At 38.1% G+C, this 22,282-nt stretch overlaps 1 protein-coding gene across 1 annotated transcript; it reads right to left on the bottom strand.

Moving 5' to 3' along the window:
- Positions 1 to 279: 279 nt before the first annotated feature.
- On the bottom strand, positions 280 to 14,063 carry LOC114644101 (eotaxin-like). Its single transcript, XM_028792349.2, has 4 exons — positions 13,907 to 14,063; positions 12,255 to 12,375; positions 645 to 715; positions 280 to 537 (listed from the first exon to the last, which is right to left on the bottom strand). The coding sequence occupies exons 1-4, from the start codon at positions 13,980 to 13,982 to the stop codon at positions 509 to 511; spliced, it is 297 nt and encodes a 98-aa protein (XP_028648182.1). The 5' UTR covers positions 13,983 to 14,063; the 3' UTR covers positions 280 to 508.
- Positions 14,064 to 22,282: the final 8,219 nt, after the last annotated feature.

Here is a 22,282-nt window from a genome sequence, read left to right on the forward strand (position 1 = left end):
TGCCTCACAACAAGAAGTCTGGGTTTCAAGTCCCAAATGAGTCCTCCGTGGAGTTTGCCCAGGTTGGTGTTGTCCCACAGTCCAAAGACATACATGTTATGTGAATTGGCATTGTCTAAATTGACCCCTGATTTGTGCGTACTTAGCTAGCAATAGGCTGGTGCCCTGTCCAGGGACTTGCTTCAATTACAGTATCTGAATGAGTGAGTCTGGAAGTTAGATAAGTGTTGTAGATAATAAATAATATATGATATTAATTAAATACAAAGATGCAATGCATTTAAAACATGTAATACATTATTTTTATTGTGAAATCAGACTTCTTTCTTAACTTCAAGAAAAATGACATAGGCTCAGATTTTTACAAAGTTTATTTTCTGTTAAAGACATTGACTGCTGAGTCAATGGGAGGCTTCAGTTTCATGTTTCAGTGAAGATGATCTGCCAGACTTTTAATGACTATCAGTTAAGGCAGATACTGAAACTTAAAAAGTCGAAGTCTCTTCAATCAGACATTGTCATCAGTCTGTGGTAACTCTGCAAATAGGGAAAAATATAAAACATTTACAACTCATAATAATAATAATAATAATAATCATAATAATAATAATTAATACTAATAATAAACAAAAAGAAACTTTTACCTTTCATTTTCTCTTTTACCCATTTGGCATCTGGATTGGAGCAAACTGCACCAACTTCTTTAGTATAAAATCTTAAAAAATAAAAACATTAAGAATAACTCTGAATACTCATATATAAACAATAAATTCTAAAGCAGTGAGTGAATGTACACATAAAGAAAGAAAATTATTTATTACAATTTGTGAGCCCTCCTGCCACCACTTCAAACTTGAAATAATGCCCAAGAAATCCAATTAAGTCAATAACTTTGCATTGATTTAACAAATAAAGCACACATAAAAACAAGCAAAGAAAATATAAAATACATTTTCCCCTGTACATTTTCCCAGCTCTACAGGGAGTTTTCTACAAAGCACACATTAAAACAAGTAAAGAAAAGACAAAATACATTTTTCCTGCCCTATTGGGGATGCCTACAAAGGCTTAATCCCAGTTTGTGTGATGTGGTGGCTTTTCCACTTGCCCTTTTCCTCTGTAACACAAAAGCACTCTTCCTTTTCAACTCTGATTTTAAGCCCCATCTACAGAGTCAAACATGGCCCGCTCTGGCACCAGCAATTGCGAGTGACCCTCTATCCTTCAGCCTTGTCTGCCCATTAAAGGAGCCAGAACTGCAAGGTGGTTCCTAGTCTAGTGTTTTTGACTTTTAAGCACAACACTTCCACCTGTTCCAACTATTATTTAGTTTACCATTGTCTCAATTATAAAAATATGCACTATCCCATATCGGTAATTTAATCAGGATTAATAAGCTTAATGTTACTACCTTCTGCTACTTATTGGCACTCCTTCCACCTGACTCAACCTCAAATCACTGCTTTGCGAATATTACAGAAAGTTACATTGCAACCTCTGCAGTGAGAACCCTTCACAAATTTTGCCACCCTGATGCACTGTACAATTCCATAGCCATTTACTTTTTTAAATTGGCTGTAGTGTGAATATTCAGCTTCCATGCACATGCTGCATATTTACTGTATGTGCAATGTTGCTTTTACTGATCAAAATTTTTTATTTGGTGATAAATTTGGTGTTCTGAACCATGTGGGAATGTGAACATTTTACAAAAATAACATCATTGTGTTTTTTTGACACTGCTATCTGCCCAATGCTTAATAAGCACTTTCCATGAAATTCTGAAGTGATACATCCAAGAGAAAACCTAGTTCCAATTCACTAGCAATGAATCACATTTATTCCACCTCTGTCCTTTCATGTAAAAAAATCGAATTTAGTGATGTAAAAATTTAGTTGAAAATCACTTCAAAATGAAAGCATTAAAACTAGACAAAGGCTATAAATGTTTGTGAAAAAACATTGTCATAATTATCGAGGTATGTTAACTTTTTTAAACCAGTATGCCAACAGTTTCAGCTTACCAGCTTTTCTATTTTAACATTATCTCGAATTCTTTAGATAGATGTCAGAATGTTGTAATATCCAATAAATAAGATACATAAGCTGAAATCTTATACATGTTTATCTTATTTGGAATTCAGTACCAAATTTAATCAGTGTCGCAGACCATATTTCATTGAAAAGGGGATTTGAGCAGTTTCTTGTACACAAACTCTGAGGTGAGTATTTGCCCTTTCAAAAGCTCGGGGGCACCGCAGTAAATCCAGATAAAAATGCTCAATGCTCAAAAATTGTTGGGATTTTACGTCCCAACTACAAGCATACATGTTGTCGTGCTGTATAACAAAATTTGGTGCTTCGTCAGTTTTAATGGCTAAATCGATTTTCTTTGTTGGGTTTGATCTGTGGCAAAACTATGGAATCTCAGGGAATGACTTTTTGTGATTCTGTCATTGTTTTGCACAACTAGAAGAGAGTTTATCCATTGACCATGAATCCTTGAAGAAAAAATACGGAAGTGAAAATTTCTTATGTTGCACACCAACAGACACTGATAGGAGGGGACCGTAAGGTAAAAGGAGTGGGAAAAGGCAGAGAACCAGGTATATCCATTGTGTACACGTATAACTCTATTCTGTAAGCTTGTTATAGTATACTAGCCAATCCACAGCGTAGCATACGCCGCATAATTACTTATTGATGAGTGAACACTTCCTGAAAGACACAGTTGTCCAAATGGGGTGGGTTTGAGGATACGACTGTGTGTGAATGAAAAGATGGAACTCTGGAGAGAGCAACATACAATTGTCCGTGACTGAAAACTGGTTTTGGCAGATACAGGCATATCTTTTTGAAAGTTTGGCTCTGTGCCTTATTAATTGTCATTGCAAAGGCCAATCTAACAGGAAATTGTCTGCGTGTAAAAGTAAAAGGCAAATTTGAATCTGATGGGGTCAGGAAATTGTCTGCGTGTAAAAGTAAAAGGCAAATTTGAATTTGATGGGGCCAGGGAAATCCGGGGAATAAGGACAGTTTGTGAGGTAGCAGCTGCGATAGTTTTACACTCCAGTACATTGAGGTGAATGCTGGTAACAGTCAGGCAGGCGGGCAGGTGGGCAAGCCAACAAAAACACTATGCTCTTAGTATGGTATGAATCAGGTTTTTGTAGACAAAGGTTTTCCCTGTTCCTGCAGGACCATCTAAGAAGAAGCATGTTTGTCACGGATGGGAATTGCTGTATGCAGCGTGTAAAACAGTTTGCGAGGGTGGACGCGGTCGTGCGTATCCCATGACACGGGAGGAGGGTTAGAGTTGGTGGGCGGGGCTCTGTCGTGCATATCCCATGGTCTTAGAGTTGGTGGGCGGGGCTCTGTGAGTTGGGGGCATATCCCATGGTCTCTGTCTTGCGTGCCATGGTCGGCTGCTTAGTGAATTATATATATATATATAGATTGTTCTGTAAAGTACAAAGAGCAAAATGTTGATCCAGTATATCATTTTAAGAACAGGAGTGTGTACCTTTGCAACTTCTTTACTTGTGCAAATTTTTAAGGAGAAAAAGAAAAAATGTAACATCCCAAATGAAAGGAAGGTTGGGAGCATAACGCTAATAGAGTGTTGCCGCAGGCACCACTCCACAAACCACCTGGACTGGGACCCAAGTGCAACGGGAACTACTTAAATATCTATAGCTTACAAAGTGCACTGACAAACCTGCGTGTGTTTAGTTTTGATATGTGTTTTCTCTCAATGAGAATGAAAATAACCTACACTAAAAAAACAGTTTTCTCATGTGATGAAGTGTGTGCTGTGTGTTCTTTATGCTATGATGCAGGCCAGGCTAGCTATTGAATAATGTAATGTGAAACTCAACTTCTCTATTTTAAAATCAGGAAAAGCTGAGTTAAGGAAGCTTTTAGTGTTTTGGGTTTATTTCGTAATGCACATTTATTTGGAAAGAAATATTGCAAATTCATTTCTTCTATAGTAATACTATGAAATCTGTTTTCTATCTGATTAATGATAGTCCACTGTAGCCCATTTTTTATTATGCCAAAAATGCAAGGCAAAAAATTGGGATTTTTAAACACCCTCTTATACTTGATTTGCACAACTAGAACATAAGCAACAGTTATTATTATTTTGATTATGGGTTCAATTTCAGTGAAAATTACTGCTACGCAATTTGGAAAGCTTCCAATTTCAGTCAAAACTAGAAAAACACAGAAATCAGATTCAGTTGGCCAACAGGCTGACATGTTGAAAAGCAACCCTTCATGTCAGTGCCTAGCTAAGTAAACCCTAATGAATGACTGTGTTTCTTGATATCAGCCGCATGCATAAGATCTGCACTTATTTTATAGTGATCATCTCTTCTTTTATGTGCACTGGAAATGTGGCTTTGTTCTTTCCTCTATACAGCCCTTATGCTCTTACAGTCAGACTGAGTAGACTGAAAGTTGGAGTGGGTGTTTGTGGCTTTTCATGCAGCATTAGACTGATCTTACACATCTCAAAGATTTACATGCTAGGTTTTACTTTATTTAACTTCATTCATTCTGATGAAAACTAGAAAACATTTGAAAGATATCACATTCACTGTTTTTTCCTACTAATTATTCAATGATTAAATTTATTAGTATTTTAAAATATATTTTTACAGGAAATGTATGCGAGTCATCCCTCATTCATATAACTGTAACAAAGAGTTAGGTCCTTGTTTATCTTGACTTACTCTTATCCTGCTCATCACTTTCACATTTTAGACAGGATGGTAATCTTTTTGATTATTGAAGTCAGTCAATTCAAAGATAGCAAAAACTTGCACAATCCCTCCCAGTCATTTTATACAGTATATCTGCTCATGCCTGTCATAAATTACTTTCTGCATGCAGATGTAACTTCAAAGTTTGCTTACATCATTGGATGTACAAAAAAACATAACATAACATTTAAAAAAATGCCTAATCCAATTTAATCTCACAGGTGGTCAGAGTATTTCCGAAGAGCAAGAACCAATACCAGGTGCCATATATCACTCATGCTCACAACCATACAGAATAAATCTGTAATCAGAAGTTAATTTAATATATACATATATATTACTTAGAATGTAGAATAAAAATCAGAGTTTCTAGAGGGAAACTCATTAAAACATGGTGAAAAAATGCAAGCTTCACACAGCTGAGCACAGGATACAAGTCTAGGATTCTGTAATCTTGGGACAGCAGTGCTACTAACAAGAACAAATCGTTATTTAAAAAATATCAGAAAGTAAACCGTAAAGACTTATAATGTGTCTCTTTTTATCTATAAAGAAAAGCTACCATCCTATTGAGCTACATTACTGCCGCTAAACTAAACATGTAAAACAGAGAACTTCAGCAGAACAATTCACAGTAGGTTAGTTTATACTAAAGAGAGTTTCCTGGTTGGCCAAGGTGGCACCTAGGTGTAGCCGAGCATTGTTAGCATTTATCAAGGAATAAAGACTGTAACCTATCCGGACAAGTGTAAATCAATTCTGTCAATGTTGATAGCTTAAATGCAGGTAGTAGTTGGTTCCCCTGTGGGGGTATCTTAGAAGGAAATCTTCCAAATGCACCCCTACGGAAGGGAAAATGCTTGTAGCACCCCATGGGGAAGATTGTAAACCTCGAAAGGAACACTAGATGACATCCTTGAGGATGATGAGTGGCATATCTCATCTAAGATCCATTTTGCACAGTAAAGAGAGTGAACATCCCGCTGGCTACTTTGGAGGCCTGACATTCTTAGGATGAGACAAGGCTCAGTTATGTATCCGCATAGGCCACTCCAGCATGGCTGTTCCAAGATGCATTGTTGTTCCCACTCGGTTGTCTACAGAACTGAAACTTTGAAAAAAGAAAAATCTTACTAACATTTTTGAGAAATCTGCCCTTAAAATGTTTCCAACCATTTGCCTGTGTTCTTAATGAATAATTTATTATAAAGTAACAGCTGTGATCCATAATACTAATTTCCTTCATAATTTTAAACACTTTGATTATGTCATCTTTTAATCTCCTTTTGCTTAAACTGAAAAGGCTTAACTCCTTAAATATTTCCTTATAACTCATACCTCTCAGTGTAGTTGCTCTCCTCTGGACTTTCTCTAGCACTGCTACACTTTTTTATAATATTGAAACCAAAACTGAACATGGTATTCCATAGAATGCCTTGCTAGTAAGTTTCATAACCTCATTCAAATTTGACTTGCACTCAATACATTGTGAAATATATATAACTTATTAGCCGAGCCATTCTATTGACCTTATGGAATGCTTCTGTACATTGTCTGCATGTAGACAGTGATTGACTACTATAGCTTGTGGATCCTTCTTACAAGTTGTACTTTCAAGTTTCAGACCTAAAACTGTATATCTAAGTCTAATATTTCTACTTTCTATGTAATATAATCATGATACACTATTTTAAAACATTAAATCATTAAAACATTAGAACAATTATGATTAGAACAACAGGCCATTGAGATAAACTTGCATTAAACTTCATCTTCCACAAATTCTGCCCAAGATTGAATACTGTCGAAGTCTCTCTCTAACAATTTAGTTGAATCTTCATTTCTGCCCTCACCATAACCCTTTGCTTCCTTTGAGCCAGTTTTGTATCTAACCACACACTGTGCCCTACATTTCCATATAACTAATCTTTCATGTGTTACCTTATCAAAAGCTTTCTGAAAATCCATCCATGCATCCATTTTCCAACCCGCTGAATCCGAACACAGGGTCACGGGGGTCTGCTGGAGCCAATCCCAGCCAACACAGGGCACAAGGCAGGAACCAATCCTGGGCAGGGTGCCAACCCACCGCAGGACACACACAAACACACCCACACACCAAGCACACACTAGGGCCAATTTAGAATCACCAATCCACCTAACCTGCATGTCTTTGGACTGTGGGAGGAAACCGGAGCACCCGGAGGAAACCCACGCAGACACGGGGAGAACATGCAAACTCCACGCAGGGAGGACCCGGGAAGTGAACCCAGGTCCCCAGGTCTCCCACCTGCGAGGCAGCAGCGCTACCCACTGCGCCACCGTGCCGCCCCTTTCTGAAAATCTAAATAAATAATATCATATGCATCTCTCTGATCAAATACGTTTGTTGCTTACTTATGGAATTCTGGCATGTTTGCAAAATACAACCTTTCCTATCTCTACCAATGTTGAATATTTGCTAATACTTCTGTTCTTGACATTAGCTGCACAGTCTTTTACTTAATAATTCCCTCCACTAATTTACCTGTGATGCCTGTTAAACTTATTGACCTATAGCTTTTCAGATCAGCTTGACTACCCTTTTTAAAGAATGGGGAAATATGTGCCACCTGCCAGTCTTTGGCAGTTTCCAAAGTGTGCAGAGATTTTCAAAAAATATGCATCACAGGTGGTGCTGGGCAATATGGACAAAAATATCTTCACAATATTTTTTTCTGTATCGATCGATTTTGATAATTATCACAAGTTCATATTACTGTTATGCTAATATATTCTGAATAAACAAATTAAAATAAAAAATATTAATAAGCAAATAAGATTTATTTTTGAGAAATGAAATATGAACTATATACATTTAACATTTCCTTAAAAGTTCTGGAATATTATTGATTTTAAAGTTTTCAGAACGATTGCACTCACAGTAGCTCAAATTAATAAGGCAATGTACCAATGTGGAAAAATGGTGTACAAAATGGTTTAACAGTACTAATATGTTAAAATGAAAACATAACACCTTGCAAAGCAAATCTGCATTACTAGCTGCATTACAGTAAATACTGTATCTTCCTTTATTCTCTATCATGTAAAAATCTCAGGTAGAACAATATCTAAAGCAATTTGGGACCTATTGTTGTTTTATTCTATATAAGCAGAACACATTTCCTCTTGTTGTAAATTGTACACTACAATTTGTTTGCTAAAAAAGACTAGGCTATTCATCTGTCTCGTGACTGGATGATGCTCTTTTGCAGTTGATAATATTACCTCCTGTACTAAAAACCTTTCTGAGGGAAAAGTAGTGGCAGAGATGTAGAGGTAGCGCTTAGCTAGGAGGCTTAATTTAGAAAATACAGTTGTGTGGATCTTCCACCATTCCAGTTGATTGGTTTCTCTGTCCACACAAGGCGCTTGTAGGTAGTTTTCCAGTTCATCTTCCACAGATTGTTGGTCTGTGAGTCCAGCTGCTTCAACAGAGTGGGGTTTCTTGAAGAAGCTGCCCATTGTCGTCTTGTTTTTTGGCTGGCGCAGGTGCTCTTCCCTCAGCTTCTGCTGTACTAACAGAGCTGTGAAGTCCAGTAACTGAAGTGCTCTAGCTTTTTTGCATTATTTCTGCCACAGCTCTGGCTTTCATGGCATCAACTTTCTCAGTTTTCACATAGCATGTTTTTTAACGAGTATCAAGGATGGATGATATGTCCAGAAGGTCATCAATAGCAGTGTCATCATATTTGTCATTCAAATAGCTCATGGCAGTAGTTTTAATGTTCTTTTGTGAGTTCTGGGTCCTTACCCTGTGGCTGCTGGAGCCCAGGCTTCACATTAGGGGTGGGCGGTATGACCAAAATTCTATATCACGGTATTTTTCTAAATTATCCCGGTTTCACGGTATTCGACGGTATTTTTTTCCCCCTGCATGAGTGGATGTTAACCACATTTTCCACTGCAATTACTGGCTAAGAATAACCTATTCCACTGTCAAGAGTATTGTACATTGTACAAAAAAAAACATTTTAATGTGCACACAAGTATTAATACAGTTTTGCATTGCCCTCATAAAGTGATAGTTTTCAAGGGGGTGGCACTAATGGAGAAGGTATCACATTGCATGACAGATGCAGTCAAAATATAGAACCTTTTTATTGAACAAATTTTGCAAAAACAAACTATAATTTTGACAACATATTTTCAACCATACAAAGAGGCATTTAGACTTAGTAAAATATCCAGAAGTGCTTGTCAAAAATTGTATTGCACCGAATATGTCTTAGAAAAGGAATAAATAGTAAATATTTTTTGTAAACCAACTACACTTTCTGTTAATGTTAACAATCTCTGTCCACTGACACGTTAAAGTGACTTTTTAAACAACTTTATCATCATTAAACTGCATAATATTTAAACTAATAAATAATAACAATAAAATAAATAATAGTATTATTACTGATAGTTACACTATTACTTCAAGACTTCAAGCCCAGGTGCATTACACAGTATTCACCAAATTAAAATAAAATACAACAAGTGCAACTTGGTGATGACATCTTTACCAGCTGAACCATCATTTAGGTAAACTACATTAATATGGACCTTGCTTCAAGCTAAGCTATACTGGGAAGAAAAAAACAAACTATATGTCGAGAACAAAGTCAACATTTCCACTTTATTCTCGCCGTTTATGTCGAGATTAAAGTCGACATTTCCACTTTATTCTCGCCGTTTATGTTGAGATTAAAGTCGACATTTCCACTTTATTCTCATAGTTTACTTCATAATTAAAGCAGAATGTCGTAAACTAAACTTCTTCCTAAAATCAATGTTTAATCAATTACTTCATTTACCCCGTCATAAATTAATGCAGCACATTAAATGCTTTGTGTTACGTTCCCCGAACCAGTGGTTAATCACTACACTTCTTAAACTGACTTCCTCCGCACTAAGAGAAGACAGCGATCACCATACAGAATCCATTCACTTCATGATATTCCTGCTTTCTGAAAATTTAGAATGCTAAGATAAATACTTGATATCATTTTCATGATGAAATGCATTAAAGAAGGTATTACACATGCACGGTAGTGAGGCAGTAGTGCTGCTCCCTCGCAGTAAGGGGTCCCCAGGTGTATGTTCAGTGTAGAGAACTTTATGGCAGGTGTGACGAGGCTCCAAAAAACTGGATGTATGAATAGCTATCGCACAGGTTTAACTTAAATATTGTGTAAATGTTGGGTTTGTGATCTGCTGGTCGGAGACACGAACACAGAATTCAATGCATGTTCTTCTGAGCGGGCTATCTTTATTGCATACATGCTGTCTCTATCTGACGTAGGCTACCAAAACCCCAGTTCCTATCCTTCCTTTTTCTTTCACCACATAACCACATAACAAATCACCACACGATAAACGTCTTTGTGAAATTAAAACTAGTTATAAACTTAGCCCACGGAGTGTTCAGAACTTTAAAAATATCTTCGTTTTACATGTTTAATTATGCCATCCATTCAGAGTTGCGCCCATCTCTGAACGAATCACTTAACACAAAGCATTTAATGTGCTATATAACTTATGACGGGGTTTGAGAAAATCTAGTAAATTAAATATTCATTTTATGATGAAGTTTAGTTTACGATGTTCTACTTTAATGACAAATTACGAGAATAAAGTCAAAAGAATATATTCTCGTCATAAGCGTCAAGATTAAAGTGGAAATGTCGAGAATAAAGTCAAAATGTCGTCACACTATTACACAGTACCCAGGTACATTACACTGTATTGAAAACAAATAAAACAAGTACAACTTGGCTTGCTGTATTATCCAGTAGTATAGAAACAGTATTTACACATCTGACCTTTTAAAACTAAAGCATCTCCAGGTGACAGACGTGACTGCTTTTTTTCAGCTCTCTGTCCATTTTCACCGCGCGGCATACCTATGCTACCGCCCACTATTTGGTGGTGTAGCAGTGAAAAAGAGCCCTAGTGCAACAAATCTGTGTTTAGCGGTGTAGCAGTGAAAAAGGTCCCCACTTGAACAGTTTCCCGCTGCGCCACGTTCCGAACGTCGTTTAGGCAATTTAAACCGGTGTTGCGGTATAAGAAAAATCCATATCATAAAAAAAATAAAAAATGGTTTTCGGTATAAACCGGTATACCGCCCAGCACTACTTCACATATGATACACTAACATACAATTCCTCTAAAATATATATGTGAAACTAACCAGTGGATTTAGTTCCTTGTGGACAGACACAATGATGTCACTGTCATGCCACAAGGGCATGAGGTGTCTGTTTTTTTTGGGTTTTTTTTTTATCAGAAGATAGTATATTTGAAATGGCCTTCTCATACTCCAGCACCCTCTCTACAATTTTTTAACGGGACACCCATCTTGTTGGAAATTCTGTAAGCTGTAAATTCTTGAACTGCTTGCCAGGTCTATCTCCATTTTACATGAAAACAAAAATATGCTGACCATTCTTTTACACACACCTATAGATCTTTCAATTCTGCTCTCTCTTTCAGCTCTCTCTATAGTGATAAAAAAACAATGTATTCATGTTATATTAATTAACAGTTAGCCTAATAGTTGAAGCAACTCAGCTGTAGTATATTTTAATGTTTGGTATTGAGAATTAATTAACACAATACAAAGCATATTCACAATGACAAATTAACTAAAGTAATAACTAATAATAACTAATAATATGTGCACTGAAGGAAAGTCCAACTTTTCAGTGACACAGCCTTGACAATGTTCATGCCATTGTCTGTAGTAATAGACATCTGGTGGTCCTCTCCAAGCCCCCGAGAGTCAATAAGTACCTCCTTAGTAGTCACTGTTACTTTGGGAGATTATTGACTTCTTCACACATTTAAACTTGAACAAAATGTAAGTTCAAAGTATTGGCTATGCCACTTTCTGTATATTTTAACTCTTAGTGGTTTTAATAGCTTCATTTCCTTCTTGACCATTCCTTAACTACTAAAACATTGAAAAAAAAAATCTCTTTAGGTCATCTTTTGTCTTTTCTCCAATATTTCTCTCTAAGCACCTTTTAGTATTCCTAATATCCCTTTTATCTTTTGCTCTCATAATCTCATATGTCATATAGTTAGCTCTGGCGGTACTTCTTACTGCTTCTAAATTTTGCAATAAACTTGTCCTGCGTTACATATAAACCACTTTTCAACCTGCCCCACATCTCCTGTCTCCACATTTATCTGTGCTCTTTTACTAACACTTTATTAGTGAAAGCTTTATTGTGCTTAACCAGTATCCATGTAGTTTGGAGTAAATCATGCATTATATCGAATAAGTTAACAGATTATTTTTTTTCTGCCTGCTTTCAAGGGCTCAATTCTCCTGCACCAGGCCTCAAACTATGGTGGATAAGATTCATTTAAAGTGCCATTCTTCTGAAGATAGTGGCACCTCACTTTCTACTGTAAAATTTGTTGCCCATTTACTTATTTAATGACACTTACATGACAGCTTTTACACAAGGTGTCAGAGCATTTTGTATTTTATAGCTAATGATGTTGTATGGGATCCTGCTTCTGGAGACAGCCTTACAGCAGCTGGTGATCACTTTGGAAGGGCGACGATCTGAAAGAAAAAGTAATTAATTCAATGCTTGATTAAACATTATGAAAATCGCGAAAAACCCACACATTTGCAAGCAGTTCCACACAGCAGGAAAACCTCAATCACATTTTATTCACGGTAACATTTTTTTAAGCCATTGATGAATATCTCTTTTCTCTAATATTTTTAAAGCCATTAATGAATAATTGTCTTTTCTCTAAGAAATAATAAATCACATCCGTTTGCCTAGAATAATATATCTTTTCAATAAACATGTGCCTTTCTTGTTTCAGCCTATCATGATCCACCTTCTTGATTTGATTATAAAGTTATCATCTGTATTTCAAAAATAAGCATATACTATAAGGCTGTCCTGAGAGAAATGTGAGTTATGTATAAACTGTCATGTTCCTATCGAGAAATTGCAGAATGAAATAAATAGCACAGCGGTTCTATGTCCTGGAGTTTATTTCTATTTCAGTCAATGTCTTTGCAGAGTTTACCTGTTCTTCCTGTGCCCACAGTGGTTTTCTCCTAGTAATGTTATTTTCTTTTAAATTTCAAAGGCATACAATGGGTGTTAATTGGTGTCTCTAACCTTGTCTGTCGTGATTGAGTTGGGGTGCATGCATGTACACAATGTGCTCTAAGACAAACTAGTACCCTGTTGAAGAATGATATTTTTAATTGTAGTCTGGATCACTTCGTCCTGGGGTTCTGTCATGCAAAACCAAGATTCATAATACTGATTTATGAAAAATATATACTGTATGTCCAGCAGTAGGCTGGTGTTCTACTGAGGCTTGGTCTCTGCCTTGCTGATGGGATAGGCCTTAGCATTCCACATGTTTTTAACAGAGAAAGAAACGGTCAAATTAGATGGTGGAATGGTTATCATCTCCAGTGATTTTTATATAATGGCAGATTCCTTCTTGTTTGATTAGTTAACTTATTTTATAAGACAACGCCAAATGCCTGTCTCTAGATCAACTCCAAAATGGACAGAATAAACCAACAATAAAAAGCAAATTGAAACCCATCAAGCCAAATATCAACTCATTAAAATTATGCTTTTTGAATAAGTCAGTTTTGATTAAACACTACTATAGGACCATATATTATGAAGCTAAACTCTGAGAAAAAAAGCACACTATGCAAAAATATGGAAAACACAATTTAGTAAAAAATAAGAATTTCATGGAAAATAAGATGGTTTGTTACCTTGAAAGGTAGAGAAATGTACAAACAACAATGGAAAGCCACTATCACCTTTTCTGAATTCAGGCAAGAGCTGGACAAGATATGTGGTTGTTATATGTATAGTTACTGTATATATACAACCAATCTGAACAGGCTTAACTTAAAAAAGAAATCGCATAACACATGTGTATAGTTTTAACAACTCTCATTTGAAGTTATAGTCCTTGATTTTAAATATCAAAGAGGTATTCAGCAATTTCAAAAACTAGCATAAAACATTCATTGAAATCCTATACTAGAATTACATTGATCTGTAAAGAATTTGTTAAAAATCTTATCAATTTGTACTCACAAACATCAGCTGAAATTCCCGAAACCAGCAAAGCCATTATAATTAATAGTGTGCTACAACAGATAAAAGATCTCATGGTGTGATCATTCAAAATAGGTATACAGTTTTATGAAAGTAACCAGAGAAACTCGGTCTAATCAAGAGACTGTCTGAAAGCTTGAAGAATGAAAATAAGATATGCAGAGCTATATATGTCAAGTGTGAAGGTAAACAGCATAGGTGTGAAAGACTTGTCATGATGAGTGGTGGACAGAGAAACATGAAAAGAAAAAAGTGAATTCAATACATTTATGAACTTGAGTGATTTTTATCTTGTTTCAGTGCTTCTTTCCAAGCACATAATCAGTGTTTACAATAACTTTTCCATGTTGATCTTTGCTTTTAATTTGATATGTGTACTTGTGCATTATCAGTAACTGTTTGTAAAGTTTGTAAATTATGAGATCGCTGACAAAAGTTATATGTGCAATGAGACAATACAAGTATTCTTGCAATAAAACAGAAAAACAAAGATAGCCACTAACATTTATAATTATCAGCTTGGAGTTATGGTGGTGTGCTAGCAAAGCTACCTCATACAGTAATGAGTCCAGGCACTGCCTGTCTGGAGTTTTCATATTCTCTCTGTGTGAATGATTTTTTTTTCCTCTGATTCCCCTGCTGTTGTGCCCAATACCCAAAACTTGCATGTGAGATCAGTTGGCAAGTCTACATTTGCCAGCTGGTGGTGTGTAAAGGGCTGTCACTTCACCCAAGTACTGATTTCTGGTGTAAACTCAACAAGTTTGGATTAGTACCTCATAAAACACAACAGAACATTCGCTACTACATCATCGGACTGCATTTAGTCATCCTACTTTTAAAAAAATATTTGTATCATTGTCTGTACTTACGTACGGGTTACGTTTTGGCACTGGGGACATAAGTCAATATGGACGCATCTCAATAATTATAGGTGCGAGGATATACTGTATACAGTAAATGCAACATAGTATATAACAAATATACTGTAATATAATAAATACACTGTACAGCATAATACATGTTGTGTATTATGTTGTGTCATGCTGAGGTAAATACTGTATTTATAGCTTTAACAGAAGGAGAAAAAGATTTACCATTAGCGCACACTGTTCTTTGTTTTGTACGTTTAAGCAAATATGCATTGTTGTTTGTGTTAATAGTGTGGATGACATAAAATACACCTTTTGGTTCATTTAGACTGTACTTACAATCAGTGTTTTGGGATTGGCCAGTGTGGGGAAAGGGGTCAAGGAAAGATATATTCTGATGCTGGTGAATATTTCTGAACATCATTCATCTTGCTAATGGGCAATGAAGTGTGACCAGTGAATTGTTACAGCTTGCTTGTATTTCATACTGCTGAAATAGATTCTGGCCCTGCAACAACCTGAATTGGATTAAAATTTCTTAAAAATCAGTTTACTGAATTGCGGTTGAGGAAATAAGGGACACCAATCAATAAATATTTTAGAAAAATGACTTTCTATTTTGGGAACTTTCTTTGTATGTGATCAAATGTTGAAACTTCTATCAACTTAGAATAGATTGACAAGGCTAGTTGATGATACTTTAGAACAGGGGTGGGCAAATTCATTCCTGGAGGGCCACAGTGGCTGCAGGTTTTTGTTCCAACCCAATTGCTTAATAAGAAGCACGTATTGCTCTAGAAACACTTCTGCTTCATTTTAGTTGTCTCCCTCGTTAAGATTATGAACCCTTATTGCTTATTTAAGTCTTAAACAGCTGCATTCTTGGTTTTTAATTGCTCCTTATTAGCAATAAGATGCAAATGACAAAAGAAACCAGCAGTTATCCATTTTGCTTGTTACCCTTTACACCTGTGTGTATTTATCGTGCACTATTTGGTTTAATTAAATACTTGGAAAGAAAGAGAAGATAAAAAAGTGAAGGACTGCGAATTACCCATCCGTTTTACACTTCAAAGTATTTGGATGATATCCTTAGAATGGAAAAAAAATCTAGGATAGGAGAATGACTTGACATAGCAGAGTTAAACACTAACAAGCCATGAAATGTAATTAATGGCAAGGATTGTTTTCTAATTAAGCAACTGGGTTGGAACAAAAACCCGCAGCCACTGCGGCCCTCCAGGAATGAATTTGCCCACCCCTGCTTTAGAACTTGTCAGTATAATAGTAGATGCAAGATGCGAATTAGAGAACACAGTTGTTAAAAATATATATATATATAGCTAAATAAAGTACATGAGAGAAATTGTGAAAGGGAGAACTTCATGGACAGGCTTGTGGAAAAATATTCCATGGTGAAGCATTAATAAAGCTGAATAAGCTGCATATTGAATCTCTGAAATAATGAGAAGACCGGCAGCAGATGATTTCAGCTACTTAACAGGTTGGTAAGGTGACAGGTAAGTGAAGGAGGCACTCCATTAAAGGAGCAAATAAATCAATTTATTTATGCAGGACAGAGGTGCAGAGAATTTTTGCCAAACTTCCCACCGGAACAAATAAAGTTATACCAGTTCTTCCATTTACTAAACCTTCTTTTTCTATTACAGATATGTCCACCTACAGGCTGTGTATGTATTTACAGATACAGAAGCCTACTGTGCAAAAGTCTAAGCCACCAAGGGAATTATTTTTAAGGCTAGTCCACTGGGCAGTGTTTATTTGTGACAACTGTGGGGAACAGCCTGGACACAGACAGGCAGACACCGATGGTTCAAGCACCAACACATGTTTATTTACATTTTTCATATTTACAAGTGCACACACCCTAGTGCCGCAGCACCAATCACCCTCAGTCCAGGCCCTTCACACAATGCCTTTCTTCTGACCTCCTCCACTCCTCCCCTCCAAGCTCCGTCCTTCTTCCACCCGACTCCAGCCATCGAATGGAGGGAGGCGGCCCCTTTTAAACCCGCCCAAACGTGCTCCAGGTGCCTCCCAATGAGCGACTGCCAGCACTCCCTGGTTTGGCAGAAGTGCCGGCTGTGCACCCGGAAGCACTCCGGGTGTCCCTGGTCTTCTTCCCCCCAGCACTTCCGGATGTGGCGGAAGTGCTGAGGGCCAGGGGTCCTCAGGCATCTGGGCGCCCCCTGGCGGTGACCACGGGCGCATGTAGGGTTGAGCTTCTAAGCTCTGTTCCCATGGTCCCCAAAGCCACCAGGGCAGTCGCCCCTCGTGGTCTGGAGGAGACGTAATCCCTCCTCCTGTCCTTCTGGGCATCCCGGCTCGGTACCACCCCGAGCCACTTGCCACAATGCCCTTCCACCAGGTCCCACGAGGTCAGGTCTCCCAAGAAGCAGGTCCTACTTTCGGATATCCAGGGTCCGGTCCTGCAAAACAGCAAGCAGAAACAGGGGCGGAGCCGCTGCCTGGACACCACCACCTGGCATACTTCTGTGCTACACAAAGGGAGCGCTCCCCCCTCTGACTGGCACCCCGGGATCTGCCCCTTCGGCACCCTCTCTACGGGATCCGTGCCCCACTAGTTGGGACATCAGATGGGATCACTCGCACCCCCATCACCTCAGCCGCAGAGGGCGGCCCTTCTCTGGATGTGAGCAACCTGCCTCACGTCCTTCCTCATCGGAGGAACCAGCTTTCTTCCCTCGATTCCTCCTTTTTCTCTGGGATGCCGAGAAGGTTTGGGTCTCCCTATGGGAGAGGTATAGACCCTGTCCCATCTGCATCCCTGTGGAGCGGCGTGAGACCGAAGCTGGCTCGGGGCATAGGGCACTAGGACCCGTGGCACTCATCAGCCGGTGTCCTGCCTGCCCTCTCACTCTTCCCCCCTTCACCACGTTGGGTAGGGAACTTACCTCCCGGGTCCCGTCTGTCTGAGGGGATTTCCCCAGCATGGCCTTACTAGACGCGATACCGTCCTGGGCGTCCTCAGCAGCGGCGTGCTCGTAGGAGCCCGCTGCACTCCGGCTGTGCCCAATGTTGTCTTCCTGCACCAGGTGGGAATGGCCCTTCCGCAAACCAGTGGCGGTCCGTTGGGTGAATCTCTCCCGTGGGGGTGTGTGCGTGCCACTCCCGCGGCGCATGTGTAGGCTCACCTGCTGTGCCGGACTGCCCAGAAAATTATTTTTAACGATGGGTCCCATCTACCGACCTGCCATGCTGCTCATCACACTTTGTTTTCAGCTTGAGGTGTTTAAAGGCCATGATGGACTTCCATCCATCCATCCATCCATTTTCCAACACGCTGAATTCAAACACAGGGTCACGGGGGTCTGCTGGAGCCAATCCCAGCCAATACAGGGTGCAAGGCAGGAACCAATCCCAGGCAGGGTGCCAACCCACCACAGCCATGATGGAGTTGGTTTTATGAAAACACAGGAACTATGAGAGACTGGTACCAAAATACTATATAATACAGTATTCTTTTTTCTTCGTAAATAGAGAAAATACACATTAACATATAAATAATAAGCAGTTCATAAATATAAATATGTAACATATCTAGTTATCATAGCTGTTAAATACATATATGCATTTTATGTTTGATATGGTGGGTGGCACGGTGGCGCAGTGGGTAGCGCTGCTGCCTCGCAGTTGCGAGATCTGGGGACCTGGGTTCGCTTCCCGGGTCCTCCCTGTGTGGAGTTTGCATGTTCTCCCCGTGTCTGCGTGGGTTTCCTCTGGGTACTCCGGTTTCCTCCCACAGTCCAAAGACATGCAGGTTAGGTGGATTGGCGATTCTAAATTGGCCCTAGTGTGTGCTTGGTGTGTTTGTGTGTGTCCTGCGGTGGGTTGGCACCCTGCCCAGGTTTGGTTCCTGCCCTGTGTTGGCTGGGATAGGCTCCAGCAGACCCCCTGTGACCCTGTGTTCGGATTCAGCGGGTTGGACAATGGATGGATGGATGGATGTTTGATATGTACTGTAACCTTATAAGGCTGGCAGTGCAATCAGTTTTGTCTTTAATTCACAGGTGCGTTAGGGCAAAAATAAGAAAAGACACCAATTATCGACCATGGACATAACTAGGATCAAATGTAACTAGCCCTGATACAAAATTTGCTTTAAAGGAGCCCTCCCACTCCCCCTCGCTTCATCAGAAAACACAGGGCACGCTTTGAAATAATGAAAACAAAAGATTACTCTTAACAAGGCCTTTCTTTGTTCTTCATGTCAAAGAAGAAAGTGTGAAGTATCTGTACAGATAAATGTGAAAAAAAAAAACAAAAAAAAAAAAACGTGGCTCCCTGCCCCATGACTTCAAACAATGGAATGAGCCGGTCCCATTTGTGGCATGGTCAATGTGTGCACCAAGAGTGGAAGTTAGGTGTGCAATGATCTATATTTAATTTAATTATTTCTAGTTTGTGGCCGGTTATTGCATTTTGTTTGTGGTATTCATTCCCTCTGTGTCTTATGTTGTTTGAGAGATGGTGGCACAGTGGTTAGCACCAAGGTTAATTAACGAAAACTAAACTCAAAACTGAAACTATTATTAAAAAAAACATTTTTGTAAACTGAAATAAAATAATTAACAAAACCAAAATGAAAAACTAAAACTAAATGAAACTATTAAAGTAGCTGGAAAGACTAACTGAAATAAAATAATAATTTACTAAAATATTTTTAGTTTTCGTTTTTGAATGAATATTCTTGCTGTTAGTCTTTAACCCTTGTAAGTTTTAACTCTAAAACAGAAAGTCATCCACCACGAGCCGCCTGCATATATTCATCCAGTGAACGGCGGCTGGTGACAGAGGGTAGCTGTTTACATAGTATTTGCGGTGATAGAGCAAGCTGAGTCCGGGTGCGTAAAGCATGAGAAATAGAAAGCGATTTGCGTGCCGCCTTTCTTTGTGCTTGTTGTATATCAAGATGTAATTCAAACAGCTGAAGTCAGAATGTGCTGGTCAACAAAACGTTTACCATATGGACAGAAAAATTGCGAGTGAGTAATGTTTTAGTTTATTTGTCAGGTGTCTGCTTTTTGTTGACAGCAATTCACCTGCCACTTTGCACAGGAGAAATCGTTTTTACTTTCTCATATATGAAGTATAGAGAAAGTATACTGTAGTAATCATGAAAAAATTCGACCTCGATATTTTGATGAATCTTGATGTTATAGACTAACCAATGTCCAACAATACTGTTTTTTGGAATTGTGTGTGTATGCGCGCGTGTGTGTGTCTGTGTGTGTGTATGTGTAAACACAATAACTCAAAAACGCAACCAGATAGATGGATGAAATCTGGCATGTGGTTGTTACACCACAATTATAGATCTGTATTAACTTTTGGGCCAAATCCATCACCCAGAAGTGGTTCTTTACCTGAACACATACTCGATTTTTTTTTATTTATACAGCCACAGAGTCCGATTTATTCAACTTTACTTTTATAATAATTGCTCAATATGTTATTAATTTTATTTTGTTGCTGGTTTCTTAATGTACATAATATAAAAATATAATTATTGTCTTGTGGTTTACTCCTCAAATATCCATCCCCATATCTGAGTATACAAGAAAGTCGAGGGGAGTGCACTCCCGGTTTTTGAAAATAAAACGGCACTGATCGAGAGACTGACTAGGTCATCATATAAGATCAGCATATTGTTGCTGACCAATCACTTTTGCTTTAAAAACATTGTTTAACAACGAAGTGATACAAACAAAAGGTAGAGAGTCTGACAAGTGACGAAAAAATAAACATACTAATGGGTTTTTGTGTTTATTCCATATTTATTAATTTATCTTTTTTAGTTCATATGCACAACTCAAAATACCTGATATTGTGAAAGTAATCCATTAGCAGAATTACATTTTAAAAAATGTATCTCCCTTTTTTCAATGTTTTTCTCTCTCTCTCAAAATAGATAGTTGAAATATCATATTATTTTTGTTCTTAACATTAGCCTTATCATACATACAGTATTGCATACCAGGGATTTTTCCTGTCTTGCATCCAAACCTTATGCCTGTCCGTACTCCTATTACCTGCTCTTACTCTTCTCATTATGGGTTTACTGTCCTTTATGATGGTCTGTTCAAGACTCACTGCCCCTAACCTCGACACTACATGCTTGTTGTTCTTTGTTTCCCTCAATACAGCAAAGTGGGGTCTGCACACTCATTCAAGTCCAAGAGCCCTGTTCTTTTTAAGCCCCTGTGATTTTCATGAGAAAATATTTTAAAAATTATAAAATTGTGAAATTGTTCATATTCAGTGTCTAGTTTTGATTATGCTTGTTTTTATCAGACAAAAACAAAACCAGATAGTAAACCAGGCAGTGTAGTAAGCTTCCACTAACATTAAACTCATATCCAAATCTGTTAAGTGTACAGTTCTGTCTGACTGTGACACAAAACTAACTCCGTAGGCACTCCATGCCATAATTACTAAAACTAAAACTGAAACTAATATATATAAAAATAAAATAGAAATGTCTTTGTGAAATAAAAACTAAACTAAAACTAAAAATACATGATGAAGGAAAACTAAAACTAAACTGAATTTCCAAGTAAGGTCAGAAAAAATATAGAAATAAAAACTAATATAAAAAGGCAAAACTATAATAACCTTGGTTAGCACTTCCTGCTCATAGCTCATTTCACAAATTTTTACACAATAATCAGTTCAACATAGTTGGCAGATGTTTCTCTAGTCCCCAAGGACACTTAAAGACCATTGCACCATTATAATCTGCTCAAAACTAGTTCAGTTCCTCCTTCCCCATTGTCTTTAATGTATTTTGCCACAATTTCGCCAAACTCACAGCAAAGCGAACAATGTTAACTGACTACTATTAATATTTTGGAAAAAAGCTAGAAAACCACGTTTGGGTCCCAAACCTCTCCTCAAAGCATCCCTGTAATTCCATGTATTAGTTAAATTCCACCAATGGCACACTTGATTCATTTTATGAGGTAGTTATTAGCCTAATCAGGAACATTAGTGATGCAACCGAAAGATAAATGGGTTTAACAGAAGGTAACCATCCATCCATCCATTTTCCAACCCGCTGAATCCGAACACAGGGTCACGGGGGTCTGCTGGAGCCAATCCCAGCCAACACTGGGCACAAGGCAGGAGCCAGTCCTGGGCATGGTGCCAACCCACCGCAGGACACACACAAACACACCCACACACCAAGCACACACCAGGGCCAATTTAGAATCGCCAATGCACCTAACCTAAGATGGTAACCAGTGCCCAAATAATGGGGTACATTAATGAGAAATTAGAAAATGGCTAAGCTAACCCACTTTTATACAAAGAGATGTATTATCATAATTGTAAGTCAACAAGCCTACAGTCTGCAAGAAATAGCAAAACACTTCAGCAAAGACCGAAAGATTGAAAAATGCAGTGGAAGATGCAAAACGCTGTACTTAAATGTCACTTC

Source organism: Erpetoichthys calabaricus, chromosome 2 (assembly GCF_900747795.2).
Source record: "Erpetoichthys calabaricus chromosome 2, fErpCal1.3, whole genome shotgun sequence".
NCBI lineage: Eukaryota > Metazoa > Chordata > Cladistia > Polypteriformes > Polypteridae > Erpetoichthys > Erpetoichthys calabaricus.

Bases quoted from the DNA above. Each gene is read 5' to 3' on its own strand.
- LOC114644101 (XM_028792349.2), bottom strand. From the start codon at position 13,982: ATGAGATCTTTTATCTGTTGTAGCACACTATTAATTATAATGGCTTTG. The intron at 12,376-13,906 runs GTGAGTACAAAT...TTTTTCTTTCAG, and splicing joins GGGAATTTCAGCTGATGTTT to ATCGTCGCCCTTCCAAAGTG. The intron at 538-644 runs GTAAAAGTTTCT...CCCTATTTGCAG, and splicing joins GGTAAAAGAGAAAATGAAAG to AGTTACCACAGACTGATGAC.